General features: G+C 61.7%; 1 protein-coding gene across 1 annotated transcript in view; it reads right to left on the bottom strand.

Moving 5' to 3' along the window:
* Positions 1-4,996: 4,996 nt before the first annotated feature.
* MUC5B (mucin 5B, oligomeric mucus/gel-forming) overlaps positions 4,997-20,509 on the bottom strand; it is a gene marked incomplete at both ends in the record, with an annotated part of 29,563 nt that continues 14,050 nt past the window's right edge. Inside the window, 24 exons of the mRNA XM_081064291.1 lie at positions 4,997-5,208; positions 5,435-5,616; positions 6,292-6,394; positions 6,561-6,606; positions 6,826-6,948; positions 7,059-7,145; positions 7,512-7,628; positions 8,163-8,200; positions 8,279-8,383; positions 8,753-8,933; positions 9,213-9,244; positions 9,584-9,684; positions 9,903-9,972; positions 10,050-10,228; positions 10,327-10,552; positions 10,883-11,069; positions 11,340-11,596; positions 12,279-12,450; positions 12,671-12,870; positions 13,010-19,138; positions 19,337-19,534; positions 19,610-19,653; positions 19,747-19,891; positions 20,101-20,229. Of these exons, the coding sequence (XP_080920417.1) occupies positions 4,997-5,208; positions 5,435-5,616; positions 6,292-6,394; positions 6,561-6,606; positions 6,826-6,948; positions 7,059-7,145; positions 7,512-7,628; positions 8,163-8,200; positions 8,279-8,383; positions 8,753-8,933; positions 9,213-9,244; positions 9,584-9,684; positions 9,903-9,972; positions 10,050-10,228; positions 10,327-10,552; positions 10,883-11,069; positions 11,340-11,596; positions 12,279-12,450; positions 12,671-12,870; positions 13,010-19,138; positions 19,337-19,534; positions 19,610-19,653; positions 19,747-19,891; positions 20,101-20,229 (9,263 nt within the window). The remainder of the gene's footprint in view (positions 5,209-5,434; positions 5,617-6,291; positions 6,395-6,560; positions 6,607-6,825; positions 6,949-7,058; positions 7,146-7,511; positions 7,629-8,162; positions 8,201-8,278; positions 8,384-8,752; positions 8,934-9,212; positions 9,245-9,583; positions 9,685-9,902; positions 9,973-10,049; positions 10,229-10,326; positions 10,553-10,882; positions 11,070-11,339; positions 11,597-12,278; positions 12,451-12,670; positions 12,871-13,009; positions 19,139-19,336; positions 19,535-19,609; positions 19,654-19,746; positions 19,892-20,100; positions 20,230-20,509) is intronic.

The following is a 20,509-nucleotide window of genomic DNA, read 5'->3' as shown; positions in this document are numbered from 1 at the left end:
GCTTCGATGGGGTTTTGCACAAACATTTTCTTTAATGACACAAGGCAGCACGAGAAGCAGCCACGTGCTTGGAGCTATGCTCGCTTCCTCGGCTCCCGCTGGTAAGCTTTGCAGTAAACACTAAGCCTCACAGAACACAAGACATCTTCTTTCTACCAATTTGTGACTTGGTCACTAAGAGAATTACCTTCAGCACCTGTTAACTGTAAGGTATTGCCAACATTAAAGCAATAAACCCCACGTAGGAGAAGATGGAAAAGTGAAAAATTACACATATTGCGATGCAGGTGTTACTAACTCAGCATGGAATCCCTGTCACTTTCCTTCCCTGATGTGTGACACTGGTGTGCTATTGTCCCTGTATACGGCTGGGTGAGTGCGGGCTGAGTGGATGGCACGACACAGGTGGAATGCGCGGAGTGTGGGGTGACGCTGGTGTAGGTGGGCACGCCCAGTGCTGGCCTGGGGCTCCGGGCTGGTGGGAGCTCTGCCCTCCAAGCTGCCCACCATGGGCCTCTGTGCCTCTCGCTTACGTCTGCAGTTCCTGATCTCGGGCCCCAGACAGGCTGGAAGAGTCGTGGAACCCACGTGGCATGTGGCTTCTGTGCACGGAGGGAGCAGATTACAGGAGAATGTGACCCTGGGGAGCCTGGACTCCGAGGGAAGTCACTGCCACAAGGCAGTCAGCTCCAGTGGGCACCGTCCAGCACCCCTCGTGGGAGCTCTAGAACAGGTTACCACCTGCCCGGTCCCCACACGCCTCTGCCCTTCATGAATCACACGGGAAGACTCCAGATGTCTCTTGGCTCTTGGCCTCAGATGAGCTTGGCAGGTGAGCTGGGGTCACCCAAGGGTCCTATCCAGGCTTCCGCTGGGCTATGGAAGCCCACACAAGATCCAGGTGGGCCCGCAAGGCCAGGCGACAGGGTTGGGGGTCCACCTGATGGATGAGGGGCCCCCAAGACTTAGGAGGGAGGCACCACAGCCCCACATTCAGGGCTGCACCAGTCTGACGGCGGGGGACTGGCCTGGAGCAAGACGAGAGCACAGAGCAGTCTGGGGACCAAGACACGGCCCCCTCTGGCCTCAGGGCCTAGTGGGCAGGATCTGGGGCAGGTGGGGACCCCGCAGCTGATGCTTCATCTCAGCCCTCCCTCAGTGACTCTGGGGCTATGGTGACATTCCACTTCTTGACCTCCAGAATGAGGCGGAGCGCAGCTTGTCCAGGCAAACAAGCCTAAGGACTGTCTCCAGAGACCGTGAGGGAGAAGCGTCCTGCCTGGCGGGGTGCTCAGTCCTCTCAGTTGGGACCCGCTGCCGCTGCTGGCAGTCCTGACACCTCTCCTAGGAGAGCCTATCAAGAAGTCACCTGTGAGCCAGGGGTGTCCCATGTGGCACAGACCTTGATCTCCAGGGCAGAGTTCCCAGTGGCTTGTGCACAGGCTCGTAAACAAGGCTCAGAGCCACTTGATGCAGCCACAGCACGTGTCCCTGGGACGAGAACAGACTGATAGGTTGGGACTATACCCCCGAGGCCCACTGCCCCGCTTGACAGGGACATCTCTTTCCAGGAGTACAGTGCGTTAGATTTATTGGGAACTTCTCGTGGAAAATAGCCCAAAATGTTAGGTAACCTGCTGAAAAATTCTTGGAAAATTTTAGAAGATGACAAGAGAAAGGGGGAACCCAGAGAGATGTTTCCAGCAAATTTGACCTTCAGTTCAGGCAGCTGTGGGGTGTAAGGTGGGGGTGTCACAATGAATGGAGGGGTGTACTCTGTTCACTGTTGCTGGGAATATAAGATGGTGCAGGTGCTGTGGAAAACTGTATGACAGTTCCTCAAAAATTCAGCGGAACTGTCATGTGGCCCAGCAAGCCCACTTCCCCCAAATAATTGAAAGCAGGGACTTGATGAGATGTGTAATACTGCGTTCATAGCAGCACGAGTCACAGTAGATAAAATGTGGGTACAGCCCCAGTGTCCGGATACACAGAATGTGGTCCATCCACACAGTGGAATTTCATTCAGCCTTAAAAAGGACATTCTGACACCTGCTTCATCACGGACAAACCTCAAGGACATTGAGCTGAGTGAAATGAGTCAGACACAGGACAAATCGTGTGTTATTCCACTTACGGGATATATTAAGTAGAGTCAGATTCACAGAGACAGAAAGGAGAAGGGTGGGTGCCAGGGCTGGGGGGTGAGGAGTGAGTGTTTCGTGGGGACAGAGTTTCAGTTTGGGAAGATAGAATTATGGAGATGGATGGTGATGATGGCCACACAACAGTGTGACTATATTTAATACCACTTAACTGTACACGTAAAAAAAATGGGTAAGATGGCAAATTTTATATTATGTGTATTGTACCACAATAAAAACTTTTTTTATAAAACAGAAGGTAAAACTGGAGAGCTCTAAAAAACAAGGCAGAGGACCATGTTTCTGATCTAAGGGCAAGGAAATAAGACCAAGAAGCACTAACAGTGAAGAAAAAACTGATAAATCCTATTCATTAAAGTTATGAAGGCCCGTTTTTGATCTGTTGGTTTCTGAGAGGTGTGTTTATTGTTTGGCTGCACCGCTGTGGGTTACTGATTTCTTTGCTGACTGTTGTTTGCCTTTAGTACGTTCAACCAGCATTCAACCAGCATTTACCTTTTCTTCTCGTTAGAGTTCACCCTCCTTTAGTAGCTCTTCCACACAGGGTCCGTGGGAGGTCAACTTTCTATTAAAAATGTCTTAGTTTTAAATGACACTCTTAAATGATAGTTTAGTTGGGTATAGAATTCAGGGTTGAGAGGTATTTTCCCTCGGCACTGTGGAAATGTCGTGCCACAGTCTCCTTGCCTCCAGATTAATGATTCTTATCCCTTGTCGGCAAACTGTCTCGTGTTCTGGTCGCTTTGAGGTTTGTCCTTTTCTTTGATACCCCACATCTCACTATCAGGCACTAGTGAGTGGATGTCTTCTTTGTCTTCCTCGTCTCTCACTGAGTACTTTCAGTCTAAGAGCTCATGTCTTCAGTTCTGAAAGATTGCTGTCATTATTATTGTTATAATTATTATAATTCTAATAATAATTATTATTATTTACTTCAAGTATTGCCCTGTGGCCCCTTTTCACCACTGGGGCTTCCCCAAAATCTCCTTCTTTGAAGGATATCTGTCAGTTTTACAGATAATTCACTTCCTTGTTTTCAGGTGCTGGTATTTTAAAGTTTCTGTCTATCTTTGTCATGGGTTTTATGTCTGTGGGAAAAACATGTGCACATTTCTATCTGGAAACCAGAAATCCTTTTTGGAAAATATTTCAAGTTCAGGTGACACTGTCTTGTTTATTCATTGTGTTGATTTTTATAGTTATCTCCTCTTTGGCCACAGTAGTCTTGTGACTGCCGTGTGGGCTCTGGAGTCAGACTGCCTGGACTTGAGCCCAGCCTTACCCCTTACTGAAGCAAGTCTTTTCATGGCTTTGTGCCTCAGTTTCCCCATGTGTAAGGTGGGAGAAACAATGGCGTGCGTTGCATAGGGTGGTTGTCAGAGTTAAATGGGAACGTATGCTGGCACATGGGAAACACTTCACATATGTGAACTCCGGTCCAAGGAAGGACACTCTTCCAGGTGCCTTACAAATATGTTTAAGTTGCAAAGAGGTGCATGGGTTTAAGGAAATAATTGCGCCACAAGAATGACTGAGGTTTATGGATTGCTGCTGTTTTGCATGTGAGTTAATGAAGTCTTGGGTGGGAGCATGACCTGGACACACAACCCCCAGGAATTCAGTCTGTGGGACACAGGTTAAGCTTATAGAAGTTGACCCCAGTGGTGACCAAAGGGGTGCCAGCCTCACCTACAGCTTCGTCAACACATGGACCCTTTTCCCCAGTGGCCTGCCCTGACCAGGCCCACTTTGGTGGGTAGGAAAGTCCAGAGTGCTGGTAGCGGCCACTGAAAAGAGTCCAGGACCCCCAGGCTGAGCCCCCAGATCCACCTTCCCCAGGAGCTGGGGACCCCGGCCTGTGGGGGGGGGCAGGAACTCTGTAAATGTGAGTTACTGTCGCAGCATGTGCGGTGGGAGAACCACACTGAGCATGGGTGTAGGTCATGTGATGTGGGGAAGGTACAGGAAGACCCGCCCACTCGCCCCCTCCAGCACTGCCTTTGCCTTCCCAGGTGGCAGCCCCGCTCATAACAGTCCTGCCCACTTAGAGGTCATTTATTATCCTTCCTGTGTGGTTAAGCCCAAAGCCAGGGTGCCCCCTCATCCCAAGGTGGGGCCTGGGATGTGGGCCTGGTAAGCGCAGTTCACTGCTGCTGTTGGCCACACCCTGCCTGCCCCTCCCCCACCCAGCAGGCAGTGTTCTCTGCGCTGGGCAGGGAGACAGAAAGTCTGTTTTCAGGAAACAGAAAGGAACAAATGTACAAGTTGCTGGGTGACAAGTGCCCTGAAGAAAACACGCCGTGAGAGGGAGGTCTGGACAGGATGGGGAGGGGGCACCGCAGCAGCAGCAGTGGCTCCCCTCAGGGTCTGAGCAGCACCATGTGCCCCACCCCTCTGTGCAGCTCTGGCCGGTAGGGCAGCTGCTTCCTGCACTGACGCATGTCTGAGGCGCCTCTTCCTGTTGGCTGGTCCAATCTTCACATCTGTGAACCAGTTTCCTAATGAACCCCATGTGTTTGAAATAACGGTGAGGCTGTTTCTGAGCCCTTGGCTCCTGCAAGTGCCCTCACAGCCAGAGACTGGCCTTGGCCTCCGTGCCCCCTGCCCTGCCTTTCCCTCCCAGCACAAGCCCCGGGGTGGGGGTGCATAAAGCCTGTGGCCCCTACACAGCTGGGTCCATGGGCGGACAGGGGAGCCCGGGCGGACACAGTGGGAAGACACCCAGACCTGGAAGTGTACATGATGCTCGGTGTTTATTTGCAAGGTTGGGGCAGGGTGAGCAGAGGAGGAGCTTCGGGGCACTGACCCCTCCCTGACCCACTCGTCGGCCATCACCGCCTCAGCCCCAGGTCCAGACACGGGCATGCAGCCACCTTGCCAAACTCCACTCCCTGGTGGCAGCCGGCCTGGTGTCGACGGGTCTCAGTCTGCAGTCCGCTGCCCGAGGGGAGCCGTGCTCCGCAGGGCTTGGGGTTGTGGCGGGGACCCCTGGTGAGGAGCAGCACAGCGCCCGCCGATGTGCAGTTTTGCTCTTGGCATCTTTCTGACACCAGGAAGGGGTGAGTTTGGGTGGAGCCAGCGCTTCTTTCAGATGAAGGCTGGCCCTGGTGGCAGGGCAAGTGTCCAAGACAGGCCGGAGGGGCTCTGTCTGGCACTCTCCTCAAGCTGCACTGTCCCCTGCTAGGGTGTGGGTTTCACCCGGGGCAGTGGGACAGGGGCAGAATGGCATCAAACAGTGGTGGGCCCCTAGGATAGAGAGATAAAGCTGCCGTCCTTAGGAGCTGCAGGTGAGGGTATGCAGGCTGGGGTGCAGCTGCAGTCATCCACGTGAATATAGGTGTGCTGGATGGCCGTCCCGTCAGGACACTGCATGGTCACCACCTCCTCGTGGGTCCTGGTCTCCTGGCAGCAGGTACACTGCCGCTGCATGGCCTGGGCCTCCATGGAGTACCTGCAGACACGTGGCAACCTCAGCACCCACCCCGGCCAGCCCCAGCCCCCGGTCCTGGTTTCTCTGGGGTCTGGAGTCGGCAGCTCACCGCCCTCGAGCAGCCCCGTGCTTGCTGCCTGAGCACAGGGGGCTTTGCCGTCCCTGGCCTGGCCAGCTCTGTGGGCACTCAGGATCTCTTTGAACACTGACCTTTCTTGGCCAGACACCCTCTCTTCCCTGAACCACCCCCTCAAAGTCGTGGAGTCTGAAGACCCCTCCTCCAGGGACCTTCCCGGCCCTTCTTCCTCTTCTGGCTGAGGGCATACAGCTGGCCGCAGCCGGGCCGACTCTCGCCAGGACACTCTGCCAGCAGCTCTGCCCCAAGAGTCTGGTCCACGGAAGGCCCTGATTCTGCCCACCCCCAAGCAGACACTGCCCCCGGGCCCTGGACTCAGGTCCGGAACCGCAGTCTCCCGGCTCTGTGCCCCAGCTTCCCTCCTCCTGGCTCTAAGGGTCAGGGGAGGCCGCAGGCTTTCTGCAGATGGACATGGAGAGAGGGGAGCTCTTCTGTGTCACCCCAAGCTGGGCCAAGGATAGGGACACGTGCGGCCTGGGTGCTGACCCCGTGTGGCCGGCAGCGTGGCCTCAGGCCCCGGCGGGTGGACGGGGCTCTGCGGAGGGGCGGGGCCCACTCACTTGGACACTCCTGGACAGGAGCCCTCGCAGAAAGTGACGTTGACGGGGGCCTCGCAGCCCCGGTGCCGCAGGACCGTCCTGTTGACTCGGACCTGGCAGGTGTCTGGGCAGAGGAGAGGGGGATCTCTGAGGACGGCGACCTGGGGCCCTTCCTCCCTGGCTCCCTCCGGATCTGCGCTCAGGGCAGGTTCTTGGGGTCCCGGCAGGAGCCAATGGGCGGAGGCGGGGCGGAGCTGGAGGGCGGGGCCGGGAAGGTGGTCTCTACTTACCCACTTCCTCACAGGAGTAGCAGCAGCCGGTTTTCCGGAGGGTGCCCTGCAGCGGGGGACAGAGGGCGCGCTGGGGGCGGGTCGCGACCCCAGGGGTGGGGTTTCTAAGGTGGGGCGGGGCTTCTAAGGTGGGCGGGGCGGGGCCTCCTGGACGGGGCGGGGTCTCTCGGGCGGGACAGGGTGTGGCCTCCGGGGCGTGGTGTGGGCGGGCCTCCCCGGCAAGGCGGGAAGACGGCCAGGCCGGGGGGATCCGAGGGGCACGCACTCTGCAGCTGGACACGTCGGGGCAGGGCGCGGGCCTCGGGGTCAGCACAGGAGCTCCGTTCTCAGCCTGGCAGTGGTACTCCGTGCAGTTGTCCACGAGGCTGTTGACCCAGGTCTCGTTGGGCTGAAATGCACCGGGCAGAGTGAGGCCAGGGTGGGGATTATCTCGTGGGCTGTTGAGGGTTGGAGGGTAGGGTCTTCCGGGTGGGGAGCTGAGTCTGAGCGCCCCCTTACCTGGACCATCCCGCCGTGGGGCGTGAGGCAGGCCGTCTGCACGCACTGCCCGCAGCACTGCCCAGCCACTCTGGAGTACTCGGAACCCTGAGGGCCAGAGGGGTGGTCATGTCTGCACCCCCAGCCCGGCTCCCCAGCCCTCTTGCTCGCCCCCCAGGAGTCTGGCAGCCTCCTTAGCAGCCCCCACCCTCTGAAGCCGTGTCCGGGTCCATTGTCCTGGCTGAGCCTCACCCCTGCTCCCAGCCCCCTCTCCACCTGCCCCTGCAGCCTGCTGGTCCTGCCTCCAACCCTTCCCCCCATCCTCCTGCTTCATGACCTCCCTTTGGGAGAAAACAAGATCCCCGGCAAAGGTTGAGCTAGAGAACCCTCCCTGGGGGCCTGGTTACCGGTGACTCAGGGCTGCTACAGTGTGGCATGCCAGGGGTCTGGGTATGCCTAGGTGGGTGGGCTCACCTGGGGACAGGTGGTGTTGCAGGCATCCTCCTCACACTGCACGGTCGTGTCCTGGGTGTCCACAGACAGGCAGGTGCACGTGTGGCAGGGAATGACTGCTGGGAAGGTTGCACCGACCTGCAGTGGATGGGAGGGTGGGGGTAGGGGAGTGACATTGAGGGCAGTGGGTTGGGCACCAGGGCCAGGACCCCTCCCTGAGGCTGGGTGGGTTGGGAGAAGCTGAGGCCCCCAGAAGGTGGCTTTTTTCTTCTTCACATGGAATTATGGATATGCCCCCTGGCTGGACACAGACCTGGAGAGAGGCAGGACCCTGAGTGAGTGGGGACCTCAGGCAGGCAGGACCCAGTGGTCCTGCTGGGAGGAAGCTGTAGGAGACCCTGAAGCTCAAGTCCCAGGGGCAGCAGGTGTGGGGCTCACAGGCCTACTAGGCTCTGACAGAGGAACCACTCCCCTGTCCTCCCGTGTCCCCACCCAGCTCTAGAGGACTCAGCGTTTCTCTGTTTATCTGCTGTCGTGGTGGGAGGGGACAGACAGGGCTGGGCTTGTGGAGACCAGGAGAGGAGGTCCAGAGGGTTCCAGGCCTTCCCACAGTGGATGCGCGAGCTGGGGCCCCACCCCAGGCCGTCCTGCCGTCCTGCGCTGAGTTCTTACCCCGTAGACTGTGCCGTTGTAGACGCATAGCTTAGGCCCTGGAAGGAAAGGGAGGACTGAGGGCCTTCCTGGGCTGTGGGAGCAGGTGCCCCAACACTAACCCCCACCCCACTCACGGCAGCCAAAGGTGGGGCAACAGCTGCCCTCCTCCTGGGTGCGGGTCAGCTCCTCTCCTGGCCCACATTCTGGCAGGCTCTGGGGGCAGGTGGTCGTGTTGCAGACTGCAGGAGAGTTGGGGTGCTGTTGGGGGGTGCTCCTGCCCTCTGGCCCTGCTAGTTCCCAGTGTAACAGGGTTTCCCCACAGGGTTTCCCATGGTGGCTGACCTCTCTGTGGCCCTTCTGGATCCCCTCTAGGTCCTCAACTGTCCCCTCCCTCGCCCGCCCCAAGCCCCTGGGCAGACCAGAGGTTGGCAGCCTTGTGTTTAAGTGGAAAAAGGAAGGATCAGAAGCCCCCTCCCCCTGCCAGTGGTCCGGCGGTGTCCAGCCAGGACGCTGCGGCCCTGCTCGGCCCTGCAGGCCTTCCGGCCTGTACTCTCCACCCTCCTCTGCTCACTGCCCACCCGCCTGGCCTGCGATGGCGCAGGGCTCACCACACAGCGTCTCTGGGCAGCAGGGGTTGTCGGCCAGGGGCCTGGTCAGGGTCAGGAAGCCAGGCTGGCCGCACTCCAGGGGCTGATCCTGGGGCTCGCACTGCACCGGCATGCACTGCACCGACACGGAGTCCTCGTCGCACACACAAGCCTGGCAGTCGCTGACCCACCGCTCTCCAGGCTGTAACAGACCAGGTCGGGGTTCCTGAGGGCTCCTGGACTGGGCCTCGTCCTCTCAGGCTGCTTCCAGCCGCAGGTCAGGCCCCAGCGCTCAGCTTGGCCAGGGCGGTCCTCAGACTCCCCCTGTAGCCACCACCTCTGGAGCAGCCCGAGTGACCGGGACATGTTGCACCCCTGGGCACCCCACACCAGCCCCATCATGGGGCCGCCCCAAGGTGGGGGTACTCCCTCCCTCCTTCTGCTTGAGCAAGGGGGACCAACTGGGGGCAGAGCCACTCACGAATTTGGGAAACCCGTCTGGTCCCACGCAGGCTGGAAGGGAAGGAGAAAGGGGGTCACTAGGGGTTGTGGGGTTCACGGCCTGGTAGCAGAGGCCATAGGGACATGTCTTCTCAGACTTGGCCACCCCCCACCCCCAGTCAAAGCGTCTGTCTTCCCACCGGGAGCAGAAGGCCCTGGAGAATTCGAGGGGTGTCACAGAGCAGGGGACTTGACAGGGCTCCAGACCACACTGCCACTGACAGAACAGAATTGGAGCTGGGCCCGTTTGGCCCGTGGTCTGACACTGAAGCAAGCCAGGCCAGGACAGGATGTCCCACCCGCTGGCTCTGCAGGACTGGGTCAGGGGCCCAGGCCACAGGTGGTGCTTACGGCACTTGGGGACACAGACGTCCGTGTATGAGTTGAAGAGAGTGTGGCCATCGGGACAGAAGCAGCCCTCCACCAGCCCCTTGTTCTCTGGGCTCTGGTTCCTGTAAGGCGAGGGGCGGAGGGAGGCGGGCGTGGATGGAGCGCAGGGGTTGGTCGGCTGCCGTGGACGCCCGTGTGGTCAGGACCAGAGGTTGGTCGGGTGGGGAAAGGGCACTGCAGAGATCTGGGGCTGGAGGTCCTTCCTCCTTCTGTCTCCTCCTGGCCGCCCCCAGACTCTTCATTCGCCGCCCCCACCATTCCCACTGTGACTGTTACTCACCCGGAGTCACAGGTCATGGGCTGCTTAGGGCCGCATGGCTGGTACACCTTTGCAGGCGGGCAGGTGAGGTCTGGGGACACAGAGACGAGCGTTAGGTAGGCCGAGGGGGCTAGAGGCCAGAGCCCGTGGTGGCCGCCCGTGACTCACCGCACAGCCCGGCAGTGGCATTACGCCAGTCGCTGCACACGCCCCGGGCACGGCAGAGTGCCGCATAGGCCTCTAGGCTCTGGCAGGGCACCTCGGGGCGGCCGGCCTGGCAAGTGTCACTGACGCAGGTGCTAAAGAACGCGTCGGGCGGGATGAGGTCATGGCACTCAGTGAAGACCCTGCGGCAGGGGCAGTCAGAGATTGGAGCCCAGCTGGGTCCTGGGCCCAGGCAGGGCTCGCTGCCCCAGGATGGACAAACCCACAGGCAGGGACTCACTGGCTCAGCATCAGCTCACAGAGGGGCGCTGGGGGGCACGGGGTGGCAAAGGGTGTGCTGGGCCCCGGGGCCGGGGAGCTGGTGGTCGGGGGCGGGCCAGTCGGTGCCTGGCAGCCCTCCTTGCTGCTTTCCGCGACCAGCCAGGTATTGCCCATGTCCTGGCAGGTGGGGGCTATGGTGCCATCCGGCCGGCGGCAGTCATCCATCTTGTCATTGGTGCAGGTGCCTGGCGAGTGTGGAAACCGGGAGGGTCATCACAGGGGCCAAGCGGGCACCCAGCCTTGCCATGTTCCAGCCTTTCCCCTCGCCCCCCCACCCCCGGTGGTTACTCGGTTATGAAACACCGATTACTGAGGCCGAGAGGCAGCTCTGCCTGGGGCAGGAGGCAGGGGGAGTGGGTCCTGATCCGGGCGGTGGGGATGTGGCAGGCAGCTGGCACCGCAGGGCTGCCAGGGGTGGGGGCTGGGGGCACAGGCAGGGCTTGGAGGGAGGAGCAGGCCTGTGAGCCACAGCAGTCGTCGTGCTCCCGTGGGCTTCCTGTCTCATCCCCACTCACCACACTGGCCTTCGGTGTTGTGGCTGAAGTGGCTGTAGGACAGCCGGACCTGGAAGACCTCCCCGTGCAAGGTGACGCTGACGCCGATGGCGGGGATGTCGACATGCATGGCGGTGTCCACCGTCACAGACACACGCACGCCGTTCCTGCTGAAGCCCTGGCTCACCCGCACGTGGTCAAACAAGACCTGGGGACACAGCCAGGGACATGTAACCGGGGGCGATGGGCACAGCCCAGAGCACAGACGCTCCCCTCAGGCCCTGGGGCCCAGTCTGCGGTGGTTGGGTTCCCGGGGCGCTCCTGGCTCTGGGCAGCCCCCCCGGGGCCTTCCCCCCCTTGTGCCTTGTGCCGATGGCCCTGCGTGGCGGCGTGCCCGCCCCCTCTCTGAGGCCCCTTGGGAGCTGACCTCTGGGCAGGCACCCTCCCTGCGTGGCAGCCCATGCGCACCCACACGCACCAGGCTCTCTTCCTGCCCCTCGGCGTTGGTGATGGTGGTGAGGACAATGTCCATGGACTCATAGTGGACACTGAGGGCGCGGGGGCAGCGGGTGGAGGCCGCGGTGGCCCCACAGAAGTGGTTATTCAGGAGGACGGTGAGGTTCCCATGGCGTGGGCGGATCTCCCTCATGACGACGTGGGTGCAGTTGTCCCGGAAAGAGTAGGGGGTGCCGTCGAAGGTCATGTAGTTGGAGCCCCCCCAGCTGCTGCAGGAGCCTGTGGACACAGACAGTCCCCTCACACGGCGCCGCCCAGAGCTGCCACCTGCGGGGAGTGGCTCAAGCCCCCACAGCCTCAGTTGCCTCAGTTTTAAAATGGGTGAGTGGGTTGGTTGGTGGCCCCCAAGGACAGGCCCACTCAGAGCCTGTGGATGTGACCTCATTTGGGAAAGGGTCTTCACGGGTATCATTAACTTAAGGGTCTGGAGATGAGAGTATCCTGGTTTACCAGGTGGGCCCCAAATCCAGTGACAAGTGTCCTCAGAAGAGACACAGAAAGAAGAGGCCACGTGAGGACAGAGGCAGAGACGGGTGACACAGTGACACGGCCACAGCCCAGGGATGCCTGGAGCCCCAGAGGCTGGCCAAGGCAGGAGGACCCTCCCCTGGAGCTTGTGGAGGAGCGGCCCTGTGACACCTGGCTCTCGGGCTCTGGTCCCCGGGCCTGCGAGACACTTGTCCCTGCCCTTTTGAACCACCTAGTTTGTGGTCCCTGCTGTGGGCGGCTCCACAAAAGGTCGCTCAGGACCCCAGGAACCGCGCCCTGTGCGCTCCCGTTCCCACCCCTCCCTCCTCTCCCTGGTCTCAGGCGCCCTGTGTCCCCGTGTGACGTCTGGTGAGCGCGGCGCCTGTGCTATGTGTGTGCCCGTGCTGCCCAGCTGCACGGCTGCTTCTCTCACACTCGCACTCATAGTGGTACTGGCAGGGGTCCTGCTGGCTCTGCACTCTGACGGGCAGGTGCCCGTTCACGCAGGTGACCTTGGCCACGGGCTCCGGCTCCAGCAGGACGATGCGGTTGTCGCCTTCACACCGGGCCAGCGTGCAGTCCTCCAGCGTCCAGGACTCGTTCACCTGGCGACAGCAGGCACAGTGTCACTGGGTGGGCTCGCGAGACGCACCCCCACCACCCTTGGGTCTCGCGTGGCCTGTGCAGCCCCAGCTGCTGACCCGGCCCCACACCCCTGTGCCTCCCTCCACCCAGAGCTCCTCGTGGAAGGTCACCGGGGGGCTCAAAGTCGGCCCCTGACCCCACGCACACAGGATAGGGAAGGCAAGGATGCGGGGTGCACACCTGTCGGGGAGGGACGGTGAGGTCACAGCCCCCGGTCCGAGAGGTCGGGGAGGTTGGGGAGGTCGGGGACACAGAGGATGGGGGCTCTGGGGGTGAGGAGGTAGAGCAGGCACCCTGGAAGCGTTCGAGTTCACACTGTGGGCTGCAGACGGCATAGAAATGGCAGCCGGCTCCGTCGCTTCTGTTGTAGACGACGTCCCCTGTGGAGGAGAAAATCAGAACGACAGGACATCTGGGTCAGCAGGAGGATCGTCAGTCACAGAGCAGGGCTTCAGGGACATGAGGAAAAAGTATCTTGGGTGGATGGTCCATGAGGAGAGTACAGGCTCTTCCACTCACCTGGTGAGAAGAGCTGTCCCAACGCCCGGCACAGGCAGGGTGTGGTGGGGACAAGTGGGCTGGGAGAGGCGGTGGGCCTGCGCGTGGTGAGGACGGAGGGGGACATGGTGGCTGGCGTCAAGCTGGGGGAGGTCTTCGGGAGCAGGGAGGTACCAGCCGTTGTGCCCGGCGGGGAGGTGCAGTGGCGGTCACAGCACAGCAAGCGCACGTGGAAGTTGTGGCAGTATGGCACGCGCCCTGGCTGGTCGCGGTTGCGGCACACCAACCCGAAGCTCACATTGCACTGGATCACCTGCCCCACGTCCGTCAGGCTCATGTCTGGCGCCTTCTCTGAGCGGCACTCGATGTCCTGGGGGCGCTCGCAGAAGACGTAGCCGGCCAAGCGGAGCATGTCAAAGGTCTCAAAGTCTCCGCCGTTGGGGCCGGGCTTGGGGTAGTCCGCATCGAACCAGTCTGTCCACACACACTGCGGGGTGCAGGCCGCAGAGATCGGGGTGGTCATGGTGGTCGAGGAGGGGCCAGGCGTCAGGGAGCTGGACGGCAGGGTGGTCCCAAAGGTGGGACCGGTGGGCAGGGACCCTTGGGTGGTCTGTATGGGCGTGGTCACCCGGGGGACCTTGTGGGGGGTACTGGGCCAGGCTGGCTTGGTGTTTGTGGGCGGGGTCCCTGTGGAGGAAGAGAGACTGGAGACAGAGGCCCTCTCGGTGGTCCTGAAGGAGGTGAGAGGTGTCTGGGTGGTGTGGCTGGCGACCCTCTGGGTGGTCCCGGGAGAGGAGGGACCTGTCTCAGTGGTGGCAGTGATGACCCTCTGGGTGGTCTCAGGAGAGGAGGGTCTGGTCTCAGTGGTGTGGCTGGTGACGCTCTGGCTGGTCTCGGGAGAGGAGGGACCTGTCTCAGTGGTGGCAGTGGTGACCCTTTGGGTGGTCTCAGGAGAGGAGGGTCTGGTCTCAGTGGTGTGGCTGGTGACGCTCTGGCTGGTCTCGGGAGAGGAGGGACCTGTCTCAGTGGTGGCAGTGGTGACCCTTTGGGTGGTCTCAGGAGAGGAGGGTCTGGTCTCAGTGGTGTGGCTGGTGACGCTCTGGCTGGTCCCGGGAGAGGAGGGACCTGTCTCAGTGGTGGCAGTGGTGACCCTCTGGGTGGTCCCTGGGGAAGAGGGGAGTGACTGTGTGGTGGCCGTGGTCCAGAGTGCTGTGGTCCCCAATGTCTCCTTGCCCGTACTGGTGCTGATGGCTGGGGCCGTGCTGGCACAGTGGCTGTAGTCGTCACAGCAGCGCACACGTATGTGGTAGTTGAAGCAGGTCTGGCCCCACCCCTGCCGGTTGTTCCTGCAGATAAGCCCGTAGTCGAGGTCACACAGTACCACCTGGCCCAGCTGCTCCAAGGGGACTCCCGGGAAGAGGACGGCCTCGCACTCGATGGCGTCTGGCTCTGCACAGAGCTGGCTGCCCAGACTTTCCATTTGAATGTAGGTCTCAATGTCACCACCGTAGGGGCCCGGCCTGGGCCGGTCACTGTCCTGCCAGTCGGTCCAGCGGCAGGCAGGCTGGCACCAGGGAGTTGCAGTGGTGCTGGCTGAGCTGACGACAGTGGGGCTGGGGGTTGTTAGGGACGTCGGCCTCAGGCTGGGCCCCGGGGAGGTCACTGCGGTGGTGGCCGGGGTTGTGGGGCAGTGGTGGTTGTCACAGCAGAGCACGCGAATGTGGTAATTGAGGCACATCTTGAACCGGCCGCGCTGGTCCCGGTTACGACACACCAGACCCTCCTCCAGCCTGCAGAGCACCACCTGGCCCACCTGTTGCAGGGGGATGTTGGGAAGTGTCTCGGCTCGGCACTCCAGGGCCTGGGGCTTCTCACAGATGGGCTCACCGGCTGCCCGGATGTTGGCGTAGGTCTCAAAGTCCCCACCGGAAGCTCCTGGCACCGGGTAGGTCTGGTCCAGCCAGTCCGTCCAGGCGCAACGAGGCTGACAGGAAGTGGACTTGGTCACTGAGGTCGTTGGGCTGAGGGTCAGATTGGCCGAGGTCTGAGTGTTACCCTGGGACACTGTTATTGTGGAGGCAGCAGTGGAGGGGCGCAGGGTTGTGCCCAGCTCAGGCGTGGAGGGCGATAGGGTGGCCCTAGCGCTGGGCTCTTGGACCTGGGAGGTGCCTGTGGAGGCTGTGCGGGGCCCAGCAGAGGGCAAGGAGCTGGCATGGGTGGTGGCGATAGTGGTGGGTGTCAGTAGGGTGCGAGAGGTCTCCGGGGACAGGGAGGTACCAGCCGTTGTGCCCGGCGGGGAGGTGCAGTGGCGGTCACAGCACAGCAAGCGCACGTGGAAGTTGTGGCAGTATGGCACGCGCCCTGGCTGGTCGCGGTTGCGGCACACCAACCCGAAGCTCACATTGCACTGGATCACCTGCCCCACGTCCGTCAGGCTCATGTCTGGCGCCTTCTCTGAGCGGCACTCGATGTCCTGGGGGCGCTCGCAGAAGACGTAGCCGGCCAAGCGGAGCATGTCAAAGGTCTCAAAGTCTCCGCCGTTGGGGCCGGGCTTGGGGTAGTCCGCATCGAACCAGTCTGTCCACACACACTGCGGGGTGCAGGCCGCAGAGATCGGGGTGGTCATGGTGGTCGAGGAGAGGCCAGGCGTCAGGGGGCTGGACGGCAGGGTGGTCCCAAAGGTGGGACCGGTGGGCAGGGACCCTTGGGTGGTCTGTATGGGCGTGGTCACCCGGGGGACCTTGTGGGGGGTACTGGGCCAGGCTGGCTTGGTGTTTGTGGGCGGGGTCCCTGTGGAGGAAGAGAGACTGGAGACAGAGGCCCTCTCAGTGGTCCTGAAGGAGGTGAGAGGTGTCTGGGTGGTGTGGCTGGCGACCCTCTGGGTGGTCCCGGGAGAGGAGGGACCTGTCTCAGTGGTGGCAGTGATGACCCTCTGGGTGGTCTCAGGAGAGGAGGGTCTGGTCTCAGTGGTGTGGCTGGTGACGCTCTGGCTGGTCTCGGGAGAGGAGGGACCTGTCTCAGTGGTGGCAGTGGTGACCCTTTGGGTGGTCTCAGGAGAGGAGGGTCTGGTCTCAGTGGTGTGGCTGGTGACGCTCTGGCTGGTCTCGGGAGAGGAGGGACCTGTCTCAGTGGTGGCAGTGGTGACCCTTTGGGTGGTCTCAGGAGAGGAGGGTCTGGTCTCAGTGGTGTGGCTGGTGACGCTCTGGCTGGTCCCAGGAGAGGAGGGACCTGTCTCAGTGGTGGCAGTGGTGACCCTCTGGGTGGTCCCTGGGGAAGAGGGGAGTGACTGTGTGGTGGCCGTGGTCCAGAGTGCTGTGGTCCCCAATGTCTCCTTGCCCGTACTGGTGCTGATGGCTGGGGCCATGCTGGCACAGTGGCTGTAGTCGTCACAGCAACGCACACGTATGTGGTAGTTGAAGCAGGTCTGGCCCCACCCCTGCCGGTTGTTCCTGCAGATAAGCCCGTAGTCGAGGTCACACAGTACCACCTGGCCCAGCTGCTCCAAGGGGACTCCCGGGAAGAGGACGGCCTCGCACTCGATGGCGTCCGGCTCTGCACAGAGCTGGCTGCCCAGACTTTCCATTTGAATGTAGGTCTCAATGTCACCACCGTAGGGGCCCGGCCTGGGCCGGTCACTGTCCTGCCAGTCGGTCCAGCGGCAGGCAGGCTGGCACCAGGGAGTTGCAGTGGTGCTGGCTGAGCTGACGACAGTGGGGCTGGGGGTTGTTAGGGACGTCGGCCTCAGGCTGGGCCCCGGGGAGGTCACTGCGGTGGTGGCCGGGGTTGTGGGGCAGTGGTGGTTGTCACAGCAGAGCACGCGAATGTGGTAATTGAGGCACATCTTGAACCGGCCGCGCTGGTCCCGGTTACGACACACCAGACCCTCCTCCAGCCTGCAGAGCACCACCTGGCCCACCTGTTGCAGGGGGATGTTGGGAAGTGTCTCGGCTCGGCACTCCAGGGCCTGGGGCTTCTCACAGATGGGCTCGCCGGCTGCCCGGATGTTGGCGTAGGTCTCAAAGTCCCCGCCATTGGGGATGGGCTTGGGGTAGTCCGCATCGAACCAGTCTGTCCACGCGCACCGTGGCATGCAGTTCCCGGAGGTCGGGAATGTCATGGTGGTGGAGAAGGAGCCAGGCGTCAGGGTGCTGGAGGGCAGGGTGGTCCCAAAGGTCGGACTGGTGGGCAGGGACGTTGTGGTGGTGTGTATGGGCGTTGTCACCAGGTGTGCAGTGCTGGGGGCACTGGGCGAGCCTGGCATGGTGGTTGAAGGCTCTGGGGAAAAAGTGGTACTGTGGATAGTGCCTGTCTCAGTCGTTCTAAGGGAGGTGGGGATGGGGACCCTCTCAGTCGTCCTAGGGGAAGAGAGGTACGTCTTGGTGGTGGCCGTGGTCCTGAGTCCTGTCACCACCGATGACCATTCACCCGTGCTGGTGCCCGTGGGCAAAGATCCAGGGGTTTTGTGTATATGGGAGGTCCCCACGGGGGTCGTGCGGGAGACACTGGGTGAGGCTGGCGTGGGGGTTGTGGGTGGCAGCGTGTTGGCGGTGGGGCAGTGGCTCACGTGGTCACAGCAGAGCACGCGGACGTTGTAGTTGAAGCACATGTTGAACGGGCCCCTCTGGTCCTGGTTGCGGCACACCAGCCCGGCCCGCAGGCTGCAGCTGACCACCTGTCCGATCTGGTCGAGGCTTACCTCGGGGTAGCTCTCCGCACGGCACTCGATCTTCTGCGGCTCTCGGCACATCTTGCCGCCAGCAGCCCTGATGTTATCGTACGTCTCCATGTCTCCACCCGTGACCCCCGAGGTAGGGAAGTCCACGTCAAACCATTCTGTCCACTCACACTTGGGTTGGCAGCCGGTCGTGCCCTGGCTGGTCATGGCCTCAGTGATGGCCGACCCCTGGGTTCTCTGTGTGCTCATCCCAGTGTGTGAGGGGGATGGCGGGCTCGTGGTGACCGTGCCAGCTGTGCCCACTTCTGTTCTCAGAGTTGAGTGAGCCGTGGTGGTTCGCATCGTCTGCACCCCCGTGGTGGGTCCCTGTGGGGTGCCCCCTGTGGTCCCCTGAGGGGTTGTGCGAGTCAGGAGTGACGTGGCCCTTCCCGGGGTGCTGGGCTTTGTGGAGCCTGGAGGAGACGTGGGACTCCTTGTGGCGGATGTCACGAGCGTGTCTGTGTGGCTGGGGTTTGGAGACGTTGCTGAAGACATTGGTTCTGTTGAGAGGAAGGGCACTGCTGTGGTGCTGCCCAGGGGGGCCTGTGTGGCTGACGGCTTGGTGGAGGTGGTGGCAGCGGTGGCAGCGGTGACAGTGGCGGTGGTGGCGGTGACAGTGGCGGTGGTGGCGGTGGTGGGCTCCCCGCAGTGGTCGTGGCTGCAGCACAGCACACGGACTCTGTAGTTGAGGCACATCTTAAACAGGCCCACCTGCTCGTCATTCCTGCAGACCAGGCCGAAGCTGGGGTCGCAGTGTACGCGCTGGCCCAGCTCCTCGGGTGTCCTGTTGGGGAAGTTCTGCGCCCGGCACTCTATGTCCTGGGGCTGCGGGCACACAGCACCCCCCGCGCTCCGGATCCTGTCGAGTGACTCGATGTCCCCTCCGGCCTCCTCAGACTTGGGGTAATCCGTATCAAGCCATTCCGTCCACTGACATCGGGGCTGGCAGGTGGTGCCCTGAGCCACGGGGCTGCGGGCCGTCACGGTGGTGATCACGGTGGGACGAGCGGGTTGGGTCTGTGAGGTGAAGGCCACCGTCGTCTGGAGGGCAGGGGTGGGCAGGGACTCACTGGTCAGACCCTGGGTTGTGCTCGGGCCCGGGGAGGTGCTGCAGGGCACGAGGTCACAACACAGGACCCGCAGCTCATAGTTGTGGCAGACTGGGGGGCTCTGCTCGCTGTTGAGACATGTGAGCCCCCGCTCCAGGCTGCACTCCACCTTCTGGCCCAGCTGCTCCAGGGGCGTGTCAGGCAGCTGGCGGGCCCGGCACTCGACACTGGCCGGGGCCAGGCAGACCTGGTGACCCCTCTGCCTCAGGTTCACAAACGTCTCAAAGTCCCCACTTCCCATGCCGGGCTCTGGATGGTCACTGTCGTACCAGGCAGACCAGCGGCAGAATTGGTGCACACACACGGTGGGGAGGGTGGAGACCGGGCCTGTGGGGGTGAATGCAGGGGGTGCCATAAGCCTCCTCTGCCCAGAAGGTGGGTGACCCTTGTCCCCTTGCCCCAGGGTTGGTCCCCGGTCCTCTGCAGGGCCCCTGTCCATCTCTCATGCCCCGGACACCTGTACCGAGCTCCTGCTGGGTCTTCCCTCATCATCCAGAGCCCCAGGCTTCCCCCAGGTCAGCTTACCTGTCGTGGAGGGCAGGGCTGCGGTGGAGGTGAAGGTGAAGGGCGTGGTGGACGAGATTATGTGACATTCGGTGGCGCTTCGGGTGATAGTTCCATTGTTTCCACAAATGGCAACCAAGCAGGCGCCAAGCCCATCGGTCGTGTTGTAGATGGTGTCCCCATGGCCGTAGGTCCTGCCCTCATAGGTGCACTTGCAGGCTGGGGGACATGGCAGGTACAGGGCTCAGTGGGGCCCCAGTTCCCAGCCCCCTAACCAACCTGGCTCCTTCTTACCTGCGAGGCTGTGTGTGCACTGTAGGCCGCTGGGGGTGCAGTCACTGGGTGGAGAGAGGAGAGCTGGGGACGTGCAGCACACAGGTCAACACCCCCAGCCCAGCCCCTGCCCTGCTTGCCCCCATTGCTCCCCTCACCAGCTCTGGCAGTTCTCTGCTGTGGGGACACTGGTGCCCACATCGTAGTAGTTCCCATCCTGGTCGTAGCAGCCACACTGGGCCACACACTTCATTTGGTCCTCGCTGAAGAATGGCTTGCTGGGAGGACACTTTGGGTAGCAGCCTGAGGTGGGCACAGGGTGGGGAGAAGACTCACCTTCTCAGACCAGGTGGTCGGAGCTGCCTGGGGCGGCCACCACCCGTGCCTTCTTGTCCCGGGCTGTGGTGTGCAGGTGGCAGGAGCCCAACCGCCCTCTGGCACCGCCCCCCCCATGCCTGTGTGACGTCCTAGGATGAAGAGGTGTGGGTCCCCAGGAACAGCTTGCCCCTCACCTTCCAGGCCTGGGAGGTCCATCAGGCAGTGTCCACTGGGGTTCCGGCAGGTTTTCAGACAGGGGGCCCCGCAGGGCTGGTAGTGCCACTCGCACTCCCCTTGGGGGTTGTAGTAGTCGCAGAACAGGGCTGAACGTGGAGGACAGAGGCTAAGGGAGCCCGCCAGGCCCCTCGTCCCCTGCGCATGCTAGGGAAGTGCCAGGCTGCATCTGGGCTGGCCTTGTCTCAGGAGTGGAGAGGCCTCAGGGTCCCACCCCTAGCATTCAAGTTTTACTTCCTAGCCCTGGACTCGGAATGACTGTCCCTCACTGAGTCATCTCATTTTGGGACGGCCTGTGCATCTGGATTTTATGGACAAGTATGTGCACACGTGTGGTGTGTGTGTTGGGTATCCTGTGTACACACGTGT

The sequence above is a fragment of the Rhinolophus hipposideros genome, assembly GCF_964194185.1.
Source record: "Rhinolophus hipposideros genome assembly, chromosome: 10".
Classification (NCBI taxonomy): Eukaryota; Metazoa; Chordata; class Mammalia; order Chiroptera; family Rhinolophidae; genus Rhinolophus; species Rhinolophus hipposideros.
The sequence above is the reverse complement of the archived record's forward strand: the minus strand, read 5'-3'. Positions and strand labels throughout refer to the sequence as shown.